At 31.1% G+C, this 25565-nt stretch overlaps 3 protein-coding genes and 2 pseudogenes across 3 annotated transcripts; 1 reads left to right on the top strand and 4 right to left on the bottom strand.

The window, feature by feature from the left end:
- Window positions 1-992: 992 nt before the first annotated feature.
- Window positions 993-2922, bottom strand: LOC124933608. Its single transcript, XM_047474040.1, has 3 exons — window positions 2010-2922; window positions 1407-1922; window positions 993-1213 (listed from the first exon to the last, which is right to left on the bottom strand). Exons 1-3 carry the CDS (start codon window positions 2841-2843, stop codon window positions 1073-1075), a joined length of 1491 nt encoding a protein of 496 aa, XP_047329996.1. The 5' UTR covers window positions 2844-2922; the 3' UTR covers window positions 993-1072.
- Window positions 2923-5436: 2514 nt separating this feature from the next.
- LOC124937080 lies at window positions 5437-6326 on the top strand (annotated as a pseudogene).
- Window positions 6327-6639: 313 nt separating this feature from the next.
- Window positions 6640-7776, bottom strand: LOC124936913 (annotated as a pseudogene).
- A 4124-nt stretch (window positions 7777-11900) lies between these two features.
- On the bottom strand, window positions 11901-13137 carry LOC124936558. Its single transcript, XM_047477066.1, has 2 exons — window positions 12984-13137; window positions 11901-12488 (listed from the first exon to the last, which is right to left on the bottom strand). The coding sequence occupies exon 2, from the start codon at window positions 12405-12407 to the stop codon at window positions 12132-12134; it is 276 nt and encodes a 91-aa protein (XP_047333022.1). The 5' UTR covers window positions 12408-12488; window positions 12984-13137; the 3' UTR covers window positions 11901-12131.
- Window positions 13138-14354: 1217 nt separating this feature from the next.
- LOC124936279 (mitochondrial import inner membrane translocase subunit PAM16 like 2-like) lies at window positions 14355-16189 on the bottom strand. Its single transcript, XM_047476762.1, has 4 exons — window positions 16031-16189; window positions 15398-15485; window positions 14950-15083; window positions 14355-14687 (listed from the first exon to the last, which is right to left on the bottom strand). Exons 1-4 carry the CDS (start codon window positions 16031-16033, stop codon window positions 14577-14579), a joined length of 336 nt encoding a protein of 111 aa, XP_047332718.1. The 5' UTR covers window positions 16034-16189; the 3' UTR covers window positions 14355-14576.
- Between the last annotated feature and the right edge of the window lie 9376 nt (window positions 16190-25565).

The raw sequence follows: 25565 nt of genomic DNA, 5'->3' as shown, positions 1-25565 counted from the left end.
GATTGATGCCTTGTTTCGACCATCGTGAAGATCGACTGCTCTGATACCAAATGATACACAGTTACTAGAAAAAGATGGGAAGAGAAGATAGTTCTTCACCAGGAAGATGAAGAAATCAGGGTTGTGATAGAGAGGAGGTGAGATAAAAGAAAGAGCTACTGCTCATAACATTCAACATGCTCCATACGTGAGAAATCTATCTGAGTATATAGTGCTCAGAAGATTCTCTTAATTTGGTTACAAACTAACTGCTGAGGTGGCCTAACAAACTAGGGACCACTTTGTAAAATGATAAACAGTACAGGGAAATAAATGCAGAAAGGTAAAACAGAATAACCAAATGGTTATTTAAAAAGAAAGAAAAGATAATGTTGCTCTCCAGATCCAACGGCTTCAGCAGCTCCACGTGTAAGATTCTCAGCCCTTTGATATTTTTAATTGTGTCTTGTAACAGTTTCTCTTTCCGGATTGATACTTCAATGATGGAATTAGGTTTTGTAGATATGATAACATGTTTTAGTTATTGTTATAATGGTGTAAATGTAGGCTGCTATCAATTGTATACTTCCTAAGGTAACCTCTCTTTATCTTTGATTAGATTGCGTTTCTGAAATTTTCATTTGAAAAATGGGGAACAATCATTCAAATAAAGCTAGCCCTAATGCGCAGCAACCTCCGTTTGCTTTTGAACAACCTAAGTTAGTGAATGAAAATGAAGATGAATTCTACGATTGTTGCCATTGATAAGAGGTTTTTGCTGCATCTAATAAGTCAAATATATCTTGCAATCTTTTTGTGTTGTATAGTAATTGATTCTTACTGATTGTTTTATGAATTGAAGATCTTTATGGGAGAGGTGGTTCGTTTTGGAAACCGATCTAAAGCTTCTGAATGGCACATCAAAGAGTATTGCAGCCAAAGATCGACAATGATTCTACTTTAAAACCGAGCAATCTGAGATCTCTTGTAAGTTTAAAAAACGGTAACATAAAATTGTTTGCTTTCTGATTGTAAATAGGATTCAATAATAAGAGTGATCAATAAATTCATTTAAATTCGATTGTAACTAAAACTAGACAACGGTTGGGGAATTCAGAATCACATCAAAGTCACTTAGAGTCCATTCAGCTGTTTCATCTTTGTCACTCACAAATACTTCAGTCCCCACATCGAGCGATGTCCATATCCGTTTTGCAGGTTTCGAATCCGGATCCTGCAAAAGAAAATATTTAAATATTTTGTTCATTTGTCTAACTAAGTTCTTGTTAGCCCATTTAGAAACACGGATCTTGATTGGGAGCTAGATGAGAAAACTGTTTCTAATCGCGAACTGTTTCTCATCCAGACCCAGATCCGTGACACTAAGCATTTGGTTCTCAACCCATATCCAAAATAGTGTTAAAGACCTGATAAAAGTAAAGTCTACTCGAAAGGCCGCCAACATCAAGCTCCCACGTTCTAGCATCCCCAATCCAACCGTCACCTTTTTTAGTAGGATAGCCATACTCAGCCCATATAGGATGAGGCAAAAGCTGAACAATTTCTTGAGCCTGAGGATTACTATAAGGATCACAAGTGCTATAAGGTTTCTCCAAGTACTTTCCATTTCCAGGTACACAATAGTAATGATAAGCCCCATAAGGAAATCGTGCAGTGTCGTTCCTGTAAATCTTGATATCACTAGGTGTAATATGGTAAGGCGGGCAATTTTGCAGCCTGGTCGGGCTGCAAATAGCTGGTGTCTCAGGGTTGATAATCATCTCGCTATATCGAGTCACGTCGGTTAGAACATCGCCATTGCATGGTGAACCGTCGTTTTTCCAACAACTTCCCATGTCTATTAAGTAGAATTGACTCTTTGGCCCCCCTCCTTGTTTGATGTTCAATGTCAACTTCACTTTGAAGTTTGGCGACTCCGGTAACTGTAGAAGAAATAAACAGAGATTAGTGTTGTTCAAAGTTCAAACACTATGAATCCAAACCTAGATTAGGGTTTTGATTGGACTTACAGTTTTGAGCATTCCTCTAGTATCATAATGATAACCACCAGAAAAACCTTTAGTTGCATCAGCTCTTAAATACAACATCAACCATGGATACTTCTTAGAAGTTTTCAATTTATGATAAAAAACCCAACTCCCAATTCCAATCTTCTTCTTCCAAACAACCTCAAAGTAAGAGGTATCATTATTTTTAACAATAATATCTGAACCCAAATCATAACTCCCCTTAAAACTTCCAATCATAGTATTAGTTTTCCTATCATACCTTGTTTGTTCATGATATAAATCTGGCTGGTTCATACATCCTTTTCCAAAACAAGGAAACCTTCCTGGTTTAAAAGGAGAACCCTTCTTCCCATTTTCAGGACATAAACCAGAAGTTGAATCATAGTTACCATTCTTCAACATAATCATCCAAAACTGCCATGGATTTTCTGAAGATTCTTTAACTTCACATAATGAAGCTAGATAAAGCTCCTTCTCAACTGCATATAAGTCTTTATTGTTCATAGCTGATGAAGTTAATCCAGGAAATGGTTTACCAACTCCAAGCTTGTTCATTTTTTCACTGATCTTGTGATTCAATGAATAATCTTTTGAAAGGTCGAAACAGTCGGCTGCTCTGGGACTACCCATGGAAGGAGCTTCTTCATGGCCGACTTCATTGCAGGAGTTCCAAGCTTCGAATGCAATTCTTAAACCATCTCTTCTCATTCCTGGGTCTCCAACTGCAGACGCCATTGATGATATTTCATTGCTTAATTTGCCTATTCCTTCACAATTGAAGATCATAGCATTCAAACAGAATGTTATTATAATAAGCTTAATACCCATCACCATTGTTGGCGAGGTAACCTAGAACAGAGGATGGATGATGATGAAGAAGAAGTACAGTGTACATAAAGCTTTCTCTGCCGGAGAGAGATTGAGGCGGGGCGGGATGGATGATCTATGATTTGAATAAAGACTACATCTTTATACATTTTTTGATTCTATGATCTTGTTTTTGTTTAAATATAACTATAAAAAAAAAGATCAAACAAGACCTGGAAAGAGACTTTCTTTAATAAAGTATTAATAGAGAAATATCCCAATATCTCATTAAACTAAATCACATTCAATCTTTTGATAATGTTTTAGTACTATTTTTTTAATCTAGATAGATTTTTTGGAAAGAGACTTTCTTTAATAAAATATTAATAGAAAGCTATCCCAATATATCATTAAACTACTTTTTCAAATCACATTCAATCTTTTAATAGTTTTTTAGTACTATTTTTTTTTAATTTAAATAGATTTTTTTATGCTTGTATGTGTATGGGTTATTTGAAGTTATTTGAATAAAATAATAAAATGTCTACACTTTTAAAAACACTTTTATTTTAAAAAGCAATTGTCTTGGCGGTACTCTAATTACTCTGATCGATCATTTATAGTCTTTAAAGTATTTTTTAAAACAAATCGTCCTTCAACTTTTAGAAAAGTCACCAATGACCATCCGTCAACTTTTTGGTTAAATATAAAGGTTTAAGCTTAATTTTTTTTTTTTAGATATAGATATAGATAGATAAAAGATATATATTATTTATTTTTATCTATATCTATAAAAATAAAGTTTAAAAATAATTTATATATAGTATCTTTAATCATTAATTTTTATATATATATATATATATATATAAATTTATATAATATATATTTGAAAAAATAATTTGAAAGAAGTAAGTCTCACTTTCCAACTACTCAATTATTTTAAACCCTCAAATTATTTATAAACTATATATTATAAATATTATATATAAATGAATGATTAAAGATAATATATATATAAATTTATATATAATATTATATATAAATTAATGATTAAAAATAATATATATAAAATAATATTTTAAGCTTAAACGGTTAAGTTTAATCAAAAAGTTGACGAAATGACCATTTGTGACATTTCTAAAAGTTGAAGGAACAATTTGTTTTAAAAATTAATTTAAGGACTAAAAGTGAGTCATCGGATTAATTAGAGAACAGCCCAGATAATTTACCCTATTTTAAATAATTTCAAAATTAGATAAATTAAGATTCAGTATTTAATATTCGGATTTGTCTGTCATAAATATTTGCTAAAACAAATATTCATTAAAGATTTTTTAATTTCTGAATTTTTATTTTCATAATTAAAAATGTAATATAGTAATTTATATCATAATGACATGACAAGTAGTAGAAACCTAAATATTGTTAATTTTTCGTAATAGAGACAACATTAAGGTTAAACAATTTGTGTATAGTTAGAGGGTAAATTAGTTTTTTTAATTTTAAAAATCAGTTTTTTCTTAATTTTGATAAAAAAAAAAGGTTTTTAGAATTTATCCCAGATAAAACCCAAAAAACTCTTTTCTCAAACAAGCCCTAGAGGTAATTGAAAGAATTTGTCTTTCCCAACTTTTGTTTAATTTACATTTTCAAATATAATATTTTAGTATAAATATAGTCATATTTAAGAGATTAAAGATCATAAATTTTGTTATTACTAAAAAAAATATTTAAATTAGAAAGTATAACTTTTTATTATTATTATTTATTTTATATAAGAAGGGTGGTAATAATAGTGAAATGTGTTTTTGTTTGATTCAAAGGCCTCAGATATTTTATTATAATTTAAAAAATTGACTCCCAATTGACTTATTTTCACTTATAGTAAAAAAATGTTATAAAATTTATTATCATGTAGTACATAGATTTCACATGTTGTCACTTAAAGTACCCATCTTTTGAAAGTCTGGCTGAATTTAAAGCAATGTACTACTTATACCATGAATATTGGTCCTATTTTATTTGAATTTCTTCTAATATAAAAAGAATTTTATTCTATTAGAGATTTTTAAGTAAAATATAAATATAAAGAAAATACATCTGTTTAACTTTAAAGAAAGAGAGGACCCACACAAGGAAAATTTGATGAAATGGCTCTCATAAGAAGTCTAATTCCAAAAAGGTCTACGGTTGATAAAGTTAGCAAAAAGGGCCTTTTTGCCCTGTGAAAAGTCTGTAATACCCTCACGCGCCTGTTTTACCGCTCAATTACGAGAAATGTATTTCTCGTATTTGGTATTTCTCGCATTTGCCTCAATTACGAGAAATGTATTTCTCGCATTTGGTATTTCTCGCATTTGGCTCAATTACGAGAAATGTATTTCTCGCATTTGGTATTTCTCGCATTTGATAAATATTATCTGGCCACGAATCCTAAATTTAGGGTTCTCATATAAATACTCTAAAACCCTAATTTCACATTGTCCTTGTATTCTGAAGCTGCCAAAATGTTGAAGCGATGTTAGTTTTTTCATCTTCTATACAATTCTCTGTTAACTACATGCTTGATACTTGATAGTAATTCAATGTTGAAAAACAACACGTTTCAGGTCACGGAGGATTGGCGGGAAACAAGTTCCGCATGTCACTGGGTCTTCCTGTGGCGGTTACGGTCAACTATGCCGACAATACCGGCGCGAAGAATCTCTACATCATATCAGTGAAGGGGATCAAGGGTCGTTTGAATCGATTGTCGCCTACTTGTGTGGGAGATATGGTTATGGCAACGGTGAAGAAAGGGAAACCTGATTTGAGACAGAAGGTCATGCCTATTGTCATTGTTAGACAACGCAAGCCCTGGCGCTGAAATGATGGAGTGTTCATGTATTTTGAAGGTGATTTAGTAGATTCTGATTTTGTTTTGTGTTATAACTTGTTACTTGTTTAACCAATTTTTTGTTATTCTTTACTAGAACAGTTAGACAAGAACCCACTCTTTTCACGATTTGATTGATACAATCCCTTATTTGTTATGCTGAGGATTTAGAAATAGTTTTTCTTTAGTATTGGTTTTCAAGGGTGTTTGGGTATTGTATATACCCACTAAGATATTAAAGAAAGAGTTTAGGGATAATGAATAAAGTTTATGGTATGATGAATGATGTATTTAGAAACACTATACTCACTTATTTGCGTTCTAAGTCTTACATACTTCTCGGTCTTTTTTATATATGAAATTTGTTGATTGTAATATGTAAATATCTTGGTTGATAAATATGTTGTTACTATGCAGATAATGCTGGTGTGATAGTGAATCCTAAGGGAGAAATGAAAGGTAAAAAATGTCTCAAAATGTGTTAAATTACTATATCATCTTTAGGCCTCATTCATTCACTCACAATTATTTGTTTAATGGTAAAAAAACCAGGTTCTGCCATTACTGGTCCAATTGGGAAGGAATGTGCTGATTTATGACCCAGAATTGCAAGTGCTGCCAATGCTATTGTCTGATAAAGCCGGGGGACTCTTTTGCTTTTAAAAACTTGTCAATTTTGTTTTTTGATTCACAACTGAGATTAGAATCATATACCCTTTCAATTTTTGTGATTTTTATTGATTTGATTTTGGTTTTATGCATATGCTTTGCTCACTACAAGTTGGATCATTCCTCTTTAAGATTTGAGATAATGGTGGTAACAAGATATATTACTGCAACATATAATATATTGAAACACAATGCAGAAAAAACTTTGTTTTCTTCTTGTCTGGTAGTACACTTTATTATCATTATTATTATCACCAAACAAGACTAAGAAGTTCTTCATCTTCTTCTTAGTACATCTTCCTTTCACTCATCTGCATCTTTGCAATGTAATCAAACAAACTCCCATCAAAACACCTTACCGCCTCTTTAGACAACATTCCTTCACTATCCCGAGCTAGAACATACAACATTATCCACTCCACCTTAGCCGCAAACCTGTTTAGCGATTTCAATATTAAAACAATACCAAAGGAAAACAAAAATCTCTTCTTTATAGTTCATACATACCATCCAAAGAAGTCCAATGCTACTCGATTTGCTTCGGTCATCGCCCACATCTCCCCAAAAGTGAGCCTATCAGGTATAGTGAGTGCATACTTGCTAAACATGTTCTCAAAGTTCACCGGCATGTACCTTCCTTCTGTATCATAAGTTCCAGAAGCACTTCCATGTTTGTCTTTATGGATGTTGGCTATGTATATAGGAAGGAATGAAGAAGGTATCCATCTCTTCATGCATCACAAAATATGTTAGAAATGGATACAATTTCACAAGATTGGTTGATTTAAAAGCAGAAAAATACTCACAGGAAGAGAAGGATAACTCATAGCTCCGTTTATAAACATAGACATTACAAGAGATACAATAATATTGAAACCCAATTGACGCAAATCTGCATCTCAAACAATATCATCAAAATCTAAAGAACCCATATTTCAAAATTGACAATTTCATTTGAAAATCTAAATTTTAGAGTATTTATATGAGAATCCTAAATTTAGGGTTCGTGGCTGGAGAATATTTACCAAATGCGAGAAATACATTTCTCGTAATTGAGCCTGCTGTCATTGTTAGACAACGCAAGCCCTGGCGCCGAAAGATGACTATTCCATTGTCATCTTGATCAAATAAGGAATCATGTTGCTGGAGGACACTCATGCCATATTGAGGGTGCCCTATTGTTCCTTGTGGATGGTCCATGTCAGGAGCAGTCGACCCTCTAGCCAAGTCTGCATATTTGATGAAAAAAGACCCAATCTCAAAGATCTGATAATTTGAAAGAACAAGATCTAGCTAGAGAATACATACAAGGCTTTGGAAGTGTGGTGTCGAGGTCGGAGCGAACTTTGCGTTCGACGGTGATGGGGCAAGTGGAGCCTCCGATGATAAGGCGTTCTTGTCTTGAGTCGTCGTCATGTATGTGTGTTAATCTGATATCCAGAGATGAATGCATCGCGATAGCGTCCTCCATTGGAGATTGTTCTTTCGTAGTTTATTGTAGATCGATTCGAAACCCTAGCCGTTTTCATATATTTTACAAATGTCCGAATCTCAATATATACTCAGATATACCAAATGCGAGAAATAACAAATGCGAGAAATACCAAATGCGAGAAATACAAAATACGAGAAATACCAAATGCGAGAAATACATTTCTCGTAATTGAGCCAAATGCGAGAAATATCAAATGCGAGAAATACATTTCTCGTAATTGAGCCAAATGCGAGAAATACCAAATGCGAGAAATACATTTCTCGTAATTGAGCGGAAAAACAGGCGCGCGAGAGTATTACAGACTTTTCACAGGACAAAAAGGCCCTTTTTGCCAACTTTATTAACCGGGGGCCTTTTTTGGAATTAGACTTCTTATGAGGGCCATTCATCAAATTTCCCCAACACAAAGGCCATTAATACATATTTTCCATTCACAATAATTGAATATGCCATATTGGAATTTGAGACACAAATAATAGCAAATTGACAATTACCCTTCTCTTCAATTTCAACCGCCCACCCATAAAAAGTTAATTTAAATAGTAATATATATATTTTATGTACCAGACATAAGTATATAAAAATAAAAGTTCATTTATATAATTAAATCATTTTAACCTATAATAAATATTTATTTAAATGTATTAATTTTAAAAAAAATAACTCATTCTGACCCAAATGATATATATTGATATATATTACATAAGAAAATACAATAATAATTCACCGTTATAAAAAAAAATATCATGTAAATGAAAAAGAAAAGAATTAAATAAGGCATGGCCTAGGGTCCACGGACCGGTAACTCAAGTGGGAGAGTCGTGTTATGGGTGACCTTATTGCACGGTACATAAAGCACTTGTGTTTGTGATGCAAGTGAACGTCTACGAAAAAGTTGTATTACTCTTACTTTAATTGCATATATATATATATATATATGTTCTCTGAAAAATTTCATTTCCGCTCTAATTTATTTGTCGAGTTATCTTGATTCAATTCGATTGTCGAGAATTTGATTCGTCAACCACTCGTTCAAATTCACCAAAATATTTGTAGTAAGTGAAAAATAAGTTTTGAATTTGTCGAAGGTTAAGCTCATTCCATATAATCGGTGAATCAATTTTTTGTTTGCATTTCATTTTTGAAACCCTTGTTCGATTTCTAGACATTTAAGAATGTTTATTTTTATCGATCTCGTCTTTTAGTACATGTTTAAACGTTTCAAGATTTTTAATAGTCAATTGACTGTCAAAAAAATATGATAACATCATCTCAATGTAGTTCCTAAGTCATTTTCGTTGTTAGTCTTAAAGCGCCTTCGTTTCAGCAATTGTGACATCAACACCCTTAAAAGATTTTGTCCATCATGTAATAGTTTCTCCACTTGACATGCACAATATCACTATAACATAATTTTTTCGTACTCTTATTGATGACCGCATCCACATGTGTAATGATTTGATTTGAGTGAATATGTTTTGTGCTTTTTCTAACTCTCTTCCTTCTACGACTTTTTTTTCAAGTTAGTTTGACCATATGTTTGGAATCCTTGTGCATCATTGTGGTTCTCGTCCATATTTTGATTTCTGAATGTAGAATTATTTATTGCTTCCATATCTCCTAACATATCCACGCAATATTTTTCAACTGACCATCCTTTTATCTTAAATCTTTTTCAAATTTAAGAGCATCCAATCCTGTAAAAAATAATTATTATTGTGAGGATAATATTTGATTTATGCCAAATATTTTTGACAAAATCAAAATCACAATGAAGAATAATGTGTTTAATTGTTTCATGTGAAATTTTACATTGACTATATATAATGTCAGTGATAATATTTTTTTTGAAAAATTCATTTTTGATGCTACTATTTCATTAATTACTCTCCACATAATTTTTATTTTATTTTGGTGGGCACTTAAAGATTCCGAATTTTCCCCAAATATCAAAATCATTTTACAAATTATTTTCATTATTGATTTGAGTCTCAAATTAACGTTATATTGTTCATAATTAGACCAATTTCAAACTTTAATATCATCTTCCTCTACACCTATTAAAGGGAATGACAAATGTTTTGACATTATATCATTATTAAAAATTTGTGCAAGAATTTCAATATTCTAGTTTTTTCCATAATCAAATAAGAGTTCATTAACACAAGTTTGAAAAAAATTACATTTGTTATTTAGTTTGATATATGATATAATTCATTTATGTTTTCAAATCTTTTTTGTCTTACCCGATAAAATTTGTCATCTCATATTATCATTTAGAAGACCCTTGTCCCAGATAAACTCTTCCAAATCCATGATGAATTAGTTTTGTCTCTAATATACCAGAATGATAAGTTTGAAAAGTATATAAACTTAAAAGTTGTTTTCCACAACAAGTCTTGATTGTGTGTTGATCTCTAAACTTGTTTAGCCAACATAACTTTATTCATGTTTTTACAATCTTTGAATCACATACCTAATTTTCTTTTATCATATTTTTTTTATTTTTTTTATATTTATTTTTCATCAAAAATGATTTATTAGTGAAGTGATTCGTTTAAGGATTGAAATTGAGAATTTAAAAACGTTAATAATATAAATTGGAAGTGATTATAAAATACTTTTAATTAGAACTTCCTTTTCTGCTTGTGGTAAAAGTTTGACTCTCCACCCGTGAATGTATCTTTCAATTTTTCCTAATAAATTATTAAACATTTTTTTTTTATCTTTCTAATTTAAGTGGGATACAAAGATAAACTTTTGTATTTGTGCTAAGAATTTTTTTTTATTAATCTATAGAGATTTTGTTGGATTATTATGGTATATTTTGACTAAAAGTGATTATTAACTTATTAAGATTAATGAGTTGACCTAATGCATGATAATACCTATTAAGAGGATCAATGATTTTTGTAATCTTCTTTTTATTAGCTTGTTCAAATAGAATTGAATCATCTGCAAATAGAAGATTTAAGATTTTTGATCCACTTTTTCCAATTTTGATCTTGCAATATCACTAAAAACAATTAATTTATCAATAAATTTCATCAAACCTTCCGAAGCAAAAATAAAAAGATATGAAGAAAGTAGATATCTCTATCAAATGCCTCTAGTGGGTAATTGTTGATAATTGCTCTCCATTTAGATTAATTTGATATGAGACCAATACTATGCATTCAATAATCATGTTTGTCCATTTGTCAGAAAATCTCATTTTAATTATGGTTTCACAAATGAAATCTCACTGCAATATATTATATGCTTTTGCATATCAAGTTTAGCAAATTCAAATTTTTTTTTTTTCTTTAACATATGCATGATTTCTTGTGCAATAGATTTGTCTCTTTTATTCGTGGTTGTAATCTGTTAGCGACTTTTGTGATGATTTTATATGTAAAATTATAATAAGTTGATTGGTTTAAATTGAGTAACTTTTTATTGGATTTTTTACTTTTAGAATGAAGCTGATAATTGTGTTGTTGAGGCTTTTGGCATTTAAAAAAAAAAAAAATTGGTTTAACATTAATCCGTTAAAACAGTTGACCAATGTTACATATACATTATTTTTTTTTCTTTTTCCTTCTAATTAGTTTTTATATTTATTATTCTTCCATCCATTAATAACTTTTAATTCATCAAAATTTAGAGGTTTTTTCAGTCTTAATCTAACTAATACAATATTAATTCATAAATATATTTATATTTAAAATAGTGAATTAAATAAAGAATGATTTTTTTTTAAAACCAAAATTAGAAAGGAGTTAAATAGACAGATATACATATTTAAATATATATAAATGTTTATGGGGTAGTTATTTGAAATTAATTCAAATAATCTCTCAATCAAATTATTTATTTTTTAAACAATTAAATTATTTAATACATTAACTAAACTATATTAAATTATTCTTACTTTACTTTTTTATTTATATATATAATTTAATAATTCAACTCAAATAACATATTTTTTCATCCATCAAATTTGATTCAAATAACCCATAATCAAACTCAAAAACACAAAAAGTTGGTTCATTTCAGACTTATATAAATAAAAAATTACATGTAATTCCAATAAGTGATGGATCCATAAGAACAATGAAGTTTAAACCTTGATTATTTTCATAGTGCATTTGCTTACTCAACTTATCATACATTAAATTCCTAACTCAAGTGCGAAAACATACCTTTTTTCGAGCTTTTCCTGAAAGTCTCATAGAACTGATTATGTATACATGAAAAATGAATCAGAAGAAAGACCAACCAACCAACTAGACAGCTATTTCGGTGCAGAGTTTGATGATTCCTCAGATTCGACAAGTTTACGAAGCCTCTCCTGAAGAACTCTAACCCTATCCTCAGTTCTACGAAGCTTCCTCCATCTATAAGCAAACCAAAGACCAAATCCACCATAAACAACAATATAGGATCCCCATACATATGGGTAAGCCTCTGCATTTTGTTTCATCTTCCTATATTGTTCCTCAATCGTCCCTACCCAGCTTACAGATACAGGGCTTGCCTCTTTCTTATCATCTTCACAAGTTGTTGCCATTGTATATTGTCTATTTTCTCCCCCTTTTCACTATAGACAGAACAATTTAAGTTTCAATCGTCCCTCATGTAAGTTTCACCTCTGCAGGACAAAAGAGACCATATCAAAATGACATGAAATGAAACCCTAATAGATAAAACTAAACACCTTTGTCAATTAGTCATGATTCATGAATGAATACCTGTTAACAGATAAACTCGCAGCATATACTCTTACAGTTACAACTCAAGAACATCAAAAGTATATGTGAATTATTCAGATCATATCATGATTCACCATGATCATCAATAAACAGACAATCTTGTTTCCATTTTCCTTTATCTAATAGCTTCAAACTGCACTTTGACCATGATTTAGCAGTACAAAGTAAGTGGTTTCTAATTTCTATACATGGGATGTCATTCAATCAGGTTAAATATAATATTGATCTCCATAATCATGATAAATGAAGAAGTTGGGTGACTGATAAAGATAAACACAATCCAAATTGCATGTTATGAAGAAAAATGATTCATTTCATTAATACTGCATCAAGTTAACAACAAGGAAGAAACGGAGCGGAGCGAGAGAGATAACCTATCCAGAGACAGTGCCGCCGGCGATAGAGACGATTAAATGTCTGAGCTCCGGCCGACGATATTGTAATTGTGATGCTTTATGACCAAATCTCAGCTTAGTTTACTTTGTGCAGGGGAATCTAGGGTTTATATAATACATAAAAATTGTTACTTTCTAAATTCCTATCAGACTAAATTTATTTTTAAATGGCATCTTAATTATTTATTTTATTTTTCTCTTAGAAATATATATAATTTTTGAATATGGAAAGTCAGTATTACTCAAAATAGGGACTACTATAATTTGTCTGAAACCATTTTTTTTTTCAATTTGATCGGTAGTTCAGCGGAGATCAAATTTGTGTTGTTGTTCCGACTTCACCATGTTTCACTCAATTCTACCTGAATATTATAAAAAATAATTAAATATATAAAATCACCGGAGTTTAAATTTAATTCTTTACATATTTGGGTTACCAAATAAATTATTTTTTTGTTACACTATCTGGTTAGAAAAAATTTGTCGAACTTTCAATGAACGTAGTCGTTTGATGCGTATCATTCATAATAATATTATTACGATATTTTCTGAGATTCGTTCAGAAAACCAGTAGTGTTTGTCGGGAGTTAATTGTTTTTCTCAAAAATTTACGAGCTCGATAATTTATTAAGTACCATTTTTTTCCTTTTCGTGTCATGATTTTTTTGTTAGGCTTAAATAATTTTTTTTTTCATTTTTAATATTAAACTCTTTAAAAAGTAAATAATATGAGTTTCTTCTATGCGACATATATTATATTAAAAATTCCGTTAAAAAGACAAATTTCTAATTGAATCAAAGTGTAAGAAAATATATAAAAATAATCTAAACATGAACATGCTAAACTTTTAATTAGGTTAGTTAGTTTGCTAATTCAAATATTTGTATATTTTTTCTAAATAATAATTTGCTTATATGGCAATAACAATTTAGTAACATTCTTAAAATTCTTACATTAAACAAATTAAAATCTCAAAATTCAACTATAAATCTAATCTATTGTGCAATTTTATTTTCCTTCAACATAAAAATTTTTAATTTGATATCATCTAAACATTTTACAGTTTTGTATAAAAAATATAAGCTTATATAATTACTAATTATATAATTATTAGTGTTGAAACATTTTAAGTTAAAATAAACCTAGATAGATAAAAATTCAAATCAAAACCTTAAATACCAATTTTAAGTATTTCCTTAAACCAACATAGTCTGAAATGAAATATTTAATCATTTATAAAATATTCTTACATTACAAAAACATTTCATAAACCAAAATCTATTTATAAGGACAAACAATTTCTTAATGATCACTTTAAAAGAAAAACTTCAAGTTGGCATCAACAACAAAAATAAATATCAAAACTTCATCACTTTTATAAATAGATTATTCAATATTATTACATCCTAAAGTTAACAATTCAAGAACACTTTCTCTTTAAATTCTTTATATTTCACACAGATTATTTTGCCCTCACCAATCAAATTTCAAATTAAAACAAACTAATTCAATGATAATCTGTAAACCCGAACGCAAGCCCTAGTGTTCCAACTTGAAGGAGTCGTCGCCATCTAGTTTTTAAGTTGACACAATGGTTCCAAACATTCCTTAGCCCTGTGAACTTTTGATTGAAGGTAAAAACTTCCATTCTTGGCGTTCTTCTCAAACAGTTTATTATATTTCTGCATTTTAAGTAATCCCGAAAAGTAAGAACCAACCAAATCTATCGTAACCCACTTTGGAAACTCTTACTGGAGTTGGATCTGTGTTTATCGATAAATTTCCTTGAAAACACTTTTTTCCTTAAGGTATTTTGATGTTAATTTAGATGAAATAATGTTATGAAACGTAAATTAGTTAGATATTTATTCACAAATTGTTTGATCCAACTCCAGAAAGTGTTCTGAAACGTAAACTAATCAAACATTGGAGAAAGAAACTAACCTGCATAATTTCCTCCCATGACGTTTTCTCAGCAACTCCAAGAATCTGCCTTGCCTCCTGCTCTGTCATGGTTTTGCTTACACGACTGGCAACGTTCTGCAACGTCTCCTGAGCTACACCTGTCTTAGACGCATCTGAAACCACGAAAAATAAGAAAATCACAGCCATTTACCATCATGTTCATTAATCTTGGATTCAAACTTCAAAAACCAGACATAATTATGAACAGATTCTAATTTGTTGCTATATGGACAATTTTCCAACAGGTGATGTTAGGAATTGAGTTTCTTTGAGATTTGGTTTGGAAACACTTATTGGAGTTGTAACAATTTGTTTGCATCTTTGTATATGCTTTTGTTGTTGTACTTAAACAATAGTCTATCAAATATCCACAAGTAAGCAAACGAATAATTCTGCATTCGAAAAAAAAGAATCAATCTGAACTTACTTGTAAGTGCTTGACGATAAGCTTGAATAAAAGCCCTAGCAAAAACCCCAGACCCAATTACAAGCAGATTTGCAAGAATCTTGGCAGCCTGTAAAAAGGGGCAAATTTCAAACCATTTAATGCTAACCCTTCACATATCTGACCCCAATTCATATGAGACACAATCATACATTTGAAAATAGAAAGATTCAGATAACCAACAAGTTGATACTGAAAATAAAGAATTGGGCATAACCATCTTCAGCCAGTCTAACAAAGGATTCAGAGATTCAAAGTAAATTCCCCCAGTTTGTAATCAAATTGGGCATATCTAGGTTCAAAATTAGCAGAACATCCTCAAAAGAACATTGCCCTAGTCAAAACTCATCGAATTTCCTTCTGAATCTGTCCTCAATACCTTTTATATTCTGTAAAAATCAATACAATCGAATCTAGGCAATGATAATCACAAGTTCAAAGATTTCTTTTCCTACAAGTAATCACAGAAAACACCCTTTTCGTCAAATCAAGTTAGGCGTCAGGCTAAGAAGAACCCATCTATTAAAAATCAAACGAATATGGTTTCATGATTCCGATTGAGAAACAGAGAATTAGGGCACTTAATTTGGAAGAAGATGAAACAGAGAATCTAACCATTGTTTCTTCTTCTCAGAAGAAGATTGTGAACACCAAGTAGTTGTTGATTCTCTCGTCGCCGCTAACAACAGCTTCTTCTATGGCCGCCGCTCCGATCTCCCTTTTGATGCTCTTGTTCTTCTCCGGTCAATTACACTATTTGCTTGTTCTTTTTATTTTTCAAATAATAAATAACTAAACTAACAACCGACTCTTTATGGCTTAATTATTTAGATTAAAATTTATTTAAATAACCCAATTGATTCTAAAATATATATATATATATATATATAATATATAATATATAATATATAATATATAATATATAATATATAATATATAATATATTGGTAATATATTATAAAATTATATATATATATATATATATATATATATATATATTAGTTTCTTTATAAATCTAATTTAATTTCTAAAAAGCTTAGAATTTAAAATTTGTGATGAGATCTAACTTGTATAATTGAAAAATTATGAAATAGAATCTCCTTTTATATATTTTTACATAATGTTTAATTTTTAAAGTGTCTGAATTGTCGGGTGGAGAGTTGTGGTTAATTTGAATATATATATATATATATGAGAGTAAATTGATATTTGGGTCGGATTGTGGGTTGACCCGCATAAATTTAAAACGGTTAAAAATAAAACTAAAAATGTTATATGTATGTTTTGAACTTGCAACATAATAAAACAAATACACCCCTTTAACCATCAAGACTAATAACACTTTATATTTTAAATTAAACACCAAATTTTATAATACGCGAGACATTTTAACAATATAAGTTCAATTTTTTAACTAACTAATATATATATATAATGATGTTTAATTTTTAAATTATATGGATTGTCGGGTCGAGAGCTGTGGTTAATTTGGATATATATGTGAAAATAAATTGATACTTGGATCGGATTGTGGGTTGACCCGTCCATAAACTTAAAACGGTTAAAAATAAAATTAAAAATGTTATATGTTTGTTTCGAACTTGCAACCTAACAAAACAAATACAACCTTTTAACAAAGTATGATTGAGATGTGGTTTGCCGATGGTTAATAGGGCGATATCAATTGAAAGTGGTTAAAAAAATATGAATCAAATATTTAATTGACCAAAGTGTGAGGTCACAATGTTAAATATTAAAAAATATGAATCAAATATTTGATTAACCAAAGTGAAAGTGTAAGGTCATGTGATGAGAGGTTTATTCGAAAAAAATATGTGATGAGATATGTGAGAAGATAAACTATTTTACCGAAGTGAATATAATGTGCAATGAGAGCGTTCTATTTTTTATTGTTATATATTATTCGTGATTTATTAAATTTTTTGGACATTGAATACATATTATTATTATTATTATTATTTTTTTTGTTAAATTTATTTTATTTAAATTGTTATCCGTGTGCATCGCACGAGAATCTTCCTAGTTGTTGTTAAAGTTAATACCAAATGATATTTTATTTTAACAGTTTTAAACATGTACTTATTATATACATGATATTTATAAATATATAAATAAAATATTAATGCTATTAATTTAACTACCGAATTTCAACGAATTTAGAGTTTTAACTACAATTTTTAAAAATTTGGTAGTTAAATTTTTTCTTACACTGAAATTCGATAGTTAAATTAGTGATATATTTTATTTATAAATATACGTGTGAGATTTGAAAAAAATATTCAAAATCTCAATTATTAAAACCAAGAGCCCCAATTTTACCATTCATACCTGATATAATAAAAATGTCAACTATGAGTAGCATTGAATTGTTTGTTACAAGAAAAATGAATATTTAAAAATAAATTATATATTTTTATATAATCTTGATATAAGAAAATAAAATTAACAAAAATAAAAAATATAATATTTTATTATAGTAATACAACTAAAAAATATTGTGACAATATTTGGTAGAATCTTTGTCAAAATATTGATGTTGATCTAGTTAAGGCTTATTTAAAAATGTAGTTGAACACTTTAGAAAACTGAAGTCTTTGTCTTAAAATTTAAGAGCATCGTTTTCAGTCCCAGTTATGTATCGTTAGGGTTTTAGGGGACCAAATGTTATATAAACTCGTATCAAAACTCTACACTGGTAAAAAATGGACCTTTACCGACGGTTTTTCCCGAAGGTTTTGTAAACCTCTCCTAAATACTCCCGAGAGGAACAAATCTTTCGGGATTAAAAATAGATTCCGAGTGGGGTGTAAACCCTTCGGGTTTATTAATTATTACCGAAAGTTCTACAAAGAACTTTCGGTTTTTACCTTCCCAAAAAACCCCAAAAAATTCTAAGTGTTGGGTGTGGGTTATTTGCGAAGGTTTTAGGAAAAACCTTCGGTTTTGAAATCCCTTGGTTTTTGAATTGCGAAGGTTTTTCAAAGAACCTTCGGTTTTGCCTTTTTTGAAAATTTCATTTCCGAAAGTTTTACAAAGAACCTTCGGTTTTGCTTATTAAAAAAATTCAAATTTTTGAAATTGGTTTTTCCGAAGGTTTTTTTAATAAACCCTCGGTTTTGACTAATATCAAAACCGAAAGTTTTATGAAAACCTTCGGCCTCAACCTCTATAAATACAAACCATAACCCTTCTCTTTTTCATTCCGCTCATCTCTCCTTTCTCTCTCTTCCGCCGCCGCCGCCTGCCTTCTCCAAGCCGCGGGTTCTTCTCCTCTCTTCAGGTAATTTGTTTGATTTGGTTTTTTTTGTTTTGTTTATTGTAAGATTTAGATTTCTTAAGTTTATATATATATATATTATATATAGATCTAGATTTATGTTAGTTTACGTTATTTTGTTTGATTAATATATATATATACATATATCTGAAATGCATTTAGGATATGGGTGATTCGACATGGAAGAGACTTCGGCGTACACCGGAGAAACTGCATCCGTGTTACCAGAATCTGATAACACAATTTTATTTGAAAACCTTCGGTTTTTACCCCTCTTTAAAAAAATCTGATTTTTTTCTAAGTATGGGGAAGGGTAAAAACCGAGGGTTTATTTGAAAACCTTCGGTTTTGACCCCTCTTTAAAAGAATCTGATTTTTTCTAAGTGTGGGGAAGGGTAAAAACCGAAGGTTTATTTGAAAACCTTCGGTTTTGACCCCTCTTTAAAAAAATATGATTTTTTTCTAAGTTTGGGGAAGGGTAAAAACCGAAGGTTTACAAATAAACCTTCGGTTTTTACCCCTCTTTAAAAAAATCTGATTTTTTTCTAAGTATGGGGAAGGGTAAAAACCGAGGGTTTATTTGAAAACCTTCGGTTTTGACCCCTCTTTAAAAGAATCTGATTTTTTTCTAAGTATGGGGAAGGGTAAAAACCGAAGGTTTATTTGAAAACCTTCGGTTTTTACCCTTCCCCATACTTAGAAAAAAATCAGATTTTTTTAAAGAGGGGTAAAAACCGAAGGTTTTTAAATAAACCTTCGGTTTTAACAATTCCCCCAAAACTTCTGATCAAGCTCAAGACCGAGAGGTATATTTCGAACCTTCGCAAATACACATCAAAACCGAAAGTTAATTTTATAACTTTCGGTTTTAACACTAAATAGTTTGTTAAATAATTTTGTTTTTGACCCGCCAATCTTAACTTCTAACTAATATAATCAATTTTGTGTTGTATTTTAAGAATTAATATTGTGTTTCATGTTCAAATATTTATGATTGTGTTTGATTATTATAGAGAAGTCTATATGAATGTTCATGTTTGATTATCTTATGAATGTATGTAATGTTTGATCATATGGATTGTGCAATATTTGAAATACATCAAATGTGTTAAATTAATGTTGTTAAAGCTCATTAGAAGGTGAAAAACCAAAGAATTTAACAATTTGTCAAGTTCTAATTACGAAAGTTATATAATTAACTTTCGGAAATAACCCTCAAAACCGAAAGTCTTATATAAACTTTCGGGTTTTACATTTCTCAAGAACGAGGGTTTTATATAAACCCTTCGGTTTTGATCGATATTTCCGAAAGTTAATTATATAACTTTCGGAATTATCATTTCACAAAATTGTTAAATTAATTGGTTTTCCACCTTCCAATCTAGACTCTAAGTAATATAGTTTATTTTAAAAATTTATATTGTCTTTAATGTTAAAATGTTTATGAATGTGTTTGATTATATATAGAAGTGTATATGAATGTTCATGTTTGATTATCCTATGTATTTGTGTAATGTTTGATCATATGGATTGGGAAATGTTTTAAGGATATCAAATGTGTTAAATTAATGTTTTTCAACGTTATTAGAAAGTGAGGATCCAAATAATTTTACCATTTATCATGTTGTAAAACCGAAAGTTAAATATACAACTTTCGGAAATATGCATAAAAAACGACAGGTTTACAAAAGCCTCTCGTTTTTGTGAATTTAAATTTAATTGCAAAAATGTCCTGAAAAATCAAAAACCGAGAGTTATATTAAAACTCTCGGAATTTAAACATTAAAAACCGAGAGTTGTATATAAAACTCTCGGGTTCTATAAGGGTAAAACCGAGAGTTTTATATAAAACTCTCGGGTTCTATAAGGGTAAAACCGAGAGTTTTATATACAACTCTCGGGTTTTAATAAGGGTAAAACCGAGAGTTTTATATACAACTCTCGGAAATTACATCATCAAATTAAAAAATCGCGCCTCTTCCTCTTCTTTTTCCCGATTCATTTCTCTCTTCTCCTCTCATCTCCGCCGCGCTCCTCTCTCCCCGACGAACAAGACGCCGCGCCTACTCCCTGCCGAACACCTTGCGCCGCCGCCCTGCCGAAGACCTTGCGCCGCCGCCCTGCCGAAGACCACCGAACCTTTTGAAGAATCGCCCTCTGCCGCCGCCGCCGAAACGTGAAGAATATCTGCCGCCGCCGCCGCCGCCCTGTAAGGTTAGTTTATTATTTATTTTGAAAGTAGGTTAGATTAGTGTTAGATTGTTGCAATTAGGTTAGATTAATTTTAGATTCTTGTTAGATTTTTCAGATTAGGTTAGATTAGTGTTAGATTTTTGAAATTAGGTTAGATTATTGTTAGATTTTTGTTACAGTTTTGCAATTAGGTTAGATTATTGTTAGATTTTTGTTTTAGGTATTTTGTTTGTTATTAATTTGTTTGATTTTAGGTTATATTTGTTTGATTGGGTTGAAAATTTGGTTAATTTTGGTTAGTTTAGGTGATATTAGTTTGATTTTGGATTAATTATATTGAATTGTTACATTAGGTTTATATTATTGTTAGATTGATTAGTTTAGATTATGTTATTGGATTTGATTTTTGTAATTGGTTGTTGGATTTGGTTTTAGGTTATATTGAGTTTGGTTGTATGATTTTGTAAGATAATGTTAGATTAGGTTGAAAATATGTTTGATTTTGGTTAGTTTAGGTTTTGGATTGATTATTTTCTTGGATTGATTTGATATATGTTTGGTTTGATTTTGGTTAGTTTAGGTTTTGGATTGATTATTTTCTTGGATTGATTTGATATATGTTTGGTTGAATGTTTGTTGGTTTGATTGTTTTTTAATTGAGGTTTGATTTAGGTTAGATATGATTGAAGTTTAGGTTAGAATTTTAGGTTGAAATTTTGATTTTGGTTAGATTGAAGTTTAATTGGAGTTTGATTTGGTTAGATTTATTGGTTTGAATATTTGGTTATATTAATGTTGGTTATTGTTATTAGGTTTGGATTAGGAATTTCAGCCGCCCGCTGTCCGCCCGTCGATCTACATCCGCTGCTCATTTTTATTAATGGTGTGAATTAAGAATGTGAATTAAGAATGTCTGAAGGTCCTAAAACAACTTGGAAGAGTATGAGGAAGACACCCAAGAAATTGGATAAAAGTTACCAAAACCTACTTGCCCAATCCGAGTCGTTAAAGCTTCGAGGATCGTCTTTTAGAGACCAACCACCGATTCCTGTGGTCCCGATAGCTACTGCGCCTCCCCGAACATACGAGACTGAAGACGATGATGATCTCCACGAGTTTATAGAGAGCACATACGCTGATAACCTACCTAGCGATGAGGCTGAAGACGAGGGTCTTGAGGAGCCTATCGAGGAGCAGGAAGACGAGGAGGAGGACGGGACCACTCCCGACCCATCATCGACAGGTATTTCGTTTACAAATTAGTTAGTGTTTCAATTGATTGACATATTTAATTAAGATTTTGATAATTTTGAAGAATCTTCTGCCCGCAAAAGACGGGGGAAGAACAAGAATATTGCGCTGTCTAAGAGGCTAGCGGGGACGAGGATCCCTCTAACGTTTAGAGAGAAGGATGGGAGGCCAGGCGGTACCAACGTGGGAAGGACACGGTGGTCTAGACATGTGGGGTCGATTATCCGGGACCCCGCAGCCGTCTCACACCGTCTTCTCAAGTGGAAGGCTTTAAGTGCAGACCAATTGGATTCACTGTGGACTGCTATCAAGGTAATACTTATAACTTGATTATACATTACGTCATTAAATAATTATTTGTAACATTTGGATGTTATTTTTTTCAGGATCCGTTCGAAGCGACTAATGGCGACATTGAGTATTTTCGAAAGACCGGGTTGGGACACGCCAATCAGATATGGGATAGATGGCGGTCGGATTTGAACAAGAATTATATCCGCGTCCACAAAGGAGACGAGGCGGCGGTACTGGCTAATCCTCCACCGGACTACGATCGAGATGATTGGGAGTTTGTGTGTCGCAACCATTTCTTCACAGAAACGTTTAAGGTACGGTTTCATAATTCAAATAAAAGTTGATATTAATTAATCTAACTTCATTTGTTATTTCAAATACAGAGACACAGTACTACAAATATGAAGAATCGGAAGAATCTGAAATTCCCGCATCGAACGGGAAGTAGACCGTTTGCACAAATTGAAGACGAGTTGGTAAGTACATTATTTGTAATAACTTAATATAAAGATTGTTATTAATTATATAAATCATTTATTTCAACAGGCGATTGAAATGGGATGGCCACCGTCTGTAATTGAAGTATTCAAGAGGACCCGTACACCAAAACCGACACAAGAAAACCCAACACCCGTCCCGGACGAACACGTGCAAGAGAAAATTGTAAGTGAATTGAATATGCCTAGTTTTTTTTATTATAGAAATGATATTTTATTTGAATTGTGCAGGCTGAGATGGAGGAGGTTGTTAAGAACGAACCGGGAATATCTGATTTTGAATTGACGGAGAGGGTGTTCGGACAACAAAAACACGGGGTAGTCTTCGGAATGGGATCAGGCGTCCGGCCCACACACTTTCGTGAGGATCGTCGTAGTGGAAACATTTCACAGCGAAACAATGAGCGATTGTTAGAAGAGAATCAAATGATGAAGCTCAAGCTGGAGGAACTGGAGAAGAGGGATGAAGAAAGAAGGCGCAAAATGGATGAAATGAAAGCGGAAAATGAAGAAATTGTGGAAAGAATGGAGAGGGAGAAGTCAGAGATGAACGCAAGAATGGAGAGAATCGAATTGTATATGAGGCAAGGACCACCTCCTCCCCCCACAAGCTAAGGTTGTTTCGATTCAAAACATTTTTTCATTAGTGGTTGAATTTAGAACAGATTGTTCGGAATATTAGTTTGGTGTCGAATTTTGTAATGTTCATGATCAATTAATGTGATCGTTTAATGTATGTTGCATTTCTTTTATCATTGATATATTGGTTTGGTGGCTGAACAGGTTTTGGTTGCGAACAAAATAATCCGCACATTTTTAAAAATTTACAGGAAAAAACCGAAAGTAAAAATGAAATCTCTCGGGTTTTCTCTTTGTGGAAAAACCGAGAGATATTAGAAAACTCTCGGTTTTTAGCCGAAGAGAAAACCGAGAGTTATATGAAAAACCCTCGGTTTTTCCTCTTTTGGGTAAAAACCGAGGGTTTTTCATATAACTCTCGGTTTTTTAGTTTGTGGGAAAACCGAAAGTTTTGTAATATCTCTCGGTTTTTCCACAAAGAGAAAACCCGAAAGTTGTTTGCAAAACCCTCGGTTTTTCCACATAGAGAAAAACCGAAAGTTATATGAAAACTCTCGGTTTTTCCACAATGAGAAAAACTGAAAGTTGTTTGCAAAACCCTCGGTTTTTCCACACAGAGAAAAACCGAAAGTTATTTGTACAACCCTCGGGTTTTTCAAAAAGAGAAAAACCGAAAGTTCTTTGTAAAACCCTCGGTTTTTCCAAAAGAGAAAAATCCGAAAGTTTTCATATAACTCTCGGTTTTTCTCTTTGTGGAAATCCCGAGAGAGTCAATACCGAGGGATGGCGAGAATTACTAAAACCTTCGGTAAGGTCTCTTTACCGAGAGTTATATGGTCAAAACCGAGAGTTTTAACTCTCGGTTTTGACCACTTTTTCACCAGTGCTAGTCTGTCATAATGTTTATATTCTCTGTTCTAATCTTCTCAATAATATTATATATTTCTGATCGATGTAGACAAGTTTATCTCCATGAATTATGTTAAATTCTATGTCTTTTTATTATTTACACCAACGTAAGTCGAAAGATAAACGTCACAGTGACAATAATTACGATTGAAAATGAAAATAAAATGGTCATACAATAAAAACTAGGCAGAATCTTGGATTTTTCGATTTTTTTTACTGGGTTTTAAGGTTTAAGTACTGACTTTTTTTTTTAATATATTTTTTTTGATGTTTTATTTTTATTATTATTTTGAGAACTTATCATGAGTCAGTCATGATTTTGTAATTTAATATTTTATTGGGAAAGGTTTTATCATTTGGTTGTGTTTCTTACTATTAAATGAATCAAAAAAATATTTTACTTTTCTAAAAAATATGTCATTATGGACCAAAATCCAAACACATCCCTATTTTTAGGAGATTTGCCATCATTCAAACTTTAAAAACATCTCTAATTCTTCTCAAATCTGTTTTTTAGTGTTTATATTTGTATCTAAAGGTGACCTTTGAGACATAATATGTTTGGATTTAGGCAAGATCTTCATTTGGAATATTTGTTTCAATCAATGAACTTCAACATTTGAAGTTTTTGTTCTTGGACGGATGTATTGTCAGTCTTCTCGACAAAATTATGTTGAAATAAGTTTTGGATTTTAGTGTTCTCTCTTTTGAGGTTTAACTAGAAAATATAGTTTCGTGTATAATGTAAGTTATTCTTTTGGGGGTGTTTTAATATGTTTTGAACCAATTTATTCAAGATTACTGGTGGTTGTGATGCGGTGCGAGTCGAAGAGATTGGAAGATAATCTAATTAAGGAAGGGATTGGAAGATATATTCTAATCAAGGAAAGGATTATAATATATATTCTAATTAAGGAAGAGATTACAAGGGATATTCTAAATTAGGTAGGGATATTCTTGTTATGGAAGGAATATCCTAAATTAGTGTAATTAAATTGTAATTAGACGTAATTCCTAATTTAATACGTGTAAGTCCTATAAATACCCTGAAGGTATTCCATTGTAAGAGAGAAGAAGATTATTAATCAGAAAACGAGGTTTCCTCAATATCTATCGACTTTCGGTATTC

Source organism: Impatiens glandulifera, chromosome 4, assembly GCF_907164915.1.
Source record: "Impatiens glandulifera chromosome 4, dImpGla2.1, whole genome shotgun sequence".
In the NCBI taxonomy this organism is placed as follows: Eukaryota; Viridiplantae; Streptophyta; class Magnoliopsida; order Ericales; family Balsaminaceae; genus Impatiens; species Impatiens glandulifera.
Note: the sequence above shows the minus strand (reverse complement) of the source record. Positions and strands in the feature narration are given on the sequence as shown.

Coding starts and splice junctions, on each gene's coding strand:
- LOC124933608 (XM_047474040.1), bottom strand. CDS start 2,843: ATGGTGATGGGTATTAAGCTTATTATAATAACATTCTGTTTGAATGCT. Junction 1,923..2,009: donor CTAGAGGAATGCTCAAAACT/GTAAGTCCAATC, acceptor TTTCTTCTACAG/TTACCGGAGTCGCCAAACTT. Junction 1,214..1,406: donor GTAGACTTTACTTTTATCAG/GTCTTTAACACT, acceptor TTTCTTTTGCAG/GATCCGGATTCGAAACCTGC.
- LOC124936558 (XM_047477066.1), bottom strand. CDS start 12,407: ATGGCAACAACTTGTGAAGATGATAAGAAAGAGGCAAGCCCTGTATCT.
- LOC124936279 (XM_047476762.1), bottom strand. Junction 15,084..15,397: donor TTATCGTCAAGCACTTACAA/GTAAGTTCAGAT, acceptor TCGTGGTTTCAG/ATGCGTCTAAGACAGGTGTA. Junction 14,688..14,949: donor CATGGGAGGAAATTATGCAG/GTTAGTTTCTTT, acceptor CTTAAAATGCAG/AAATATAATAAACTGTTTGA.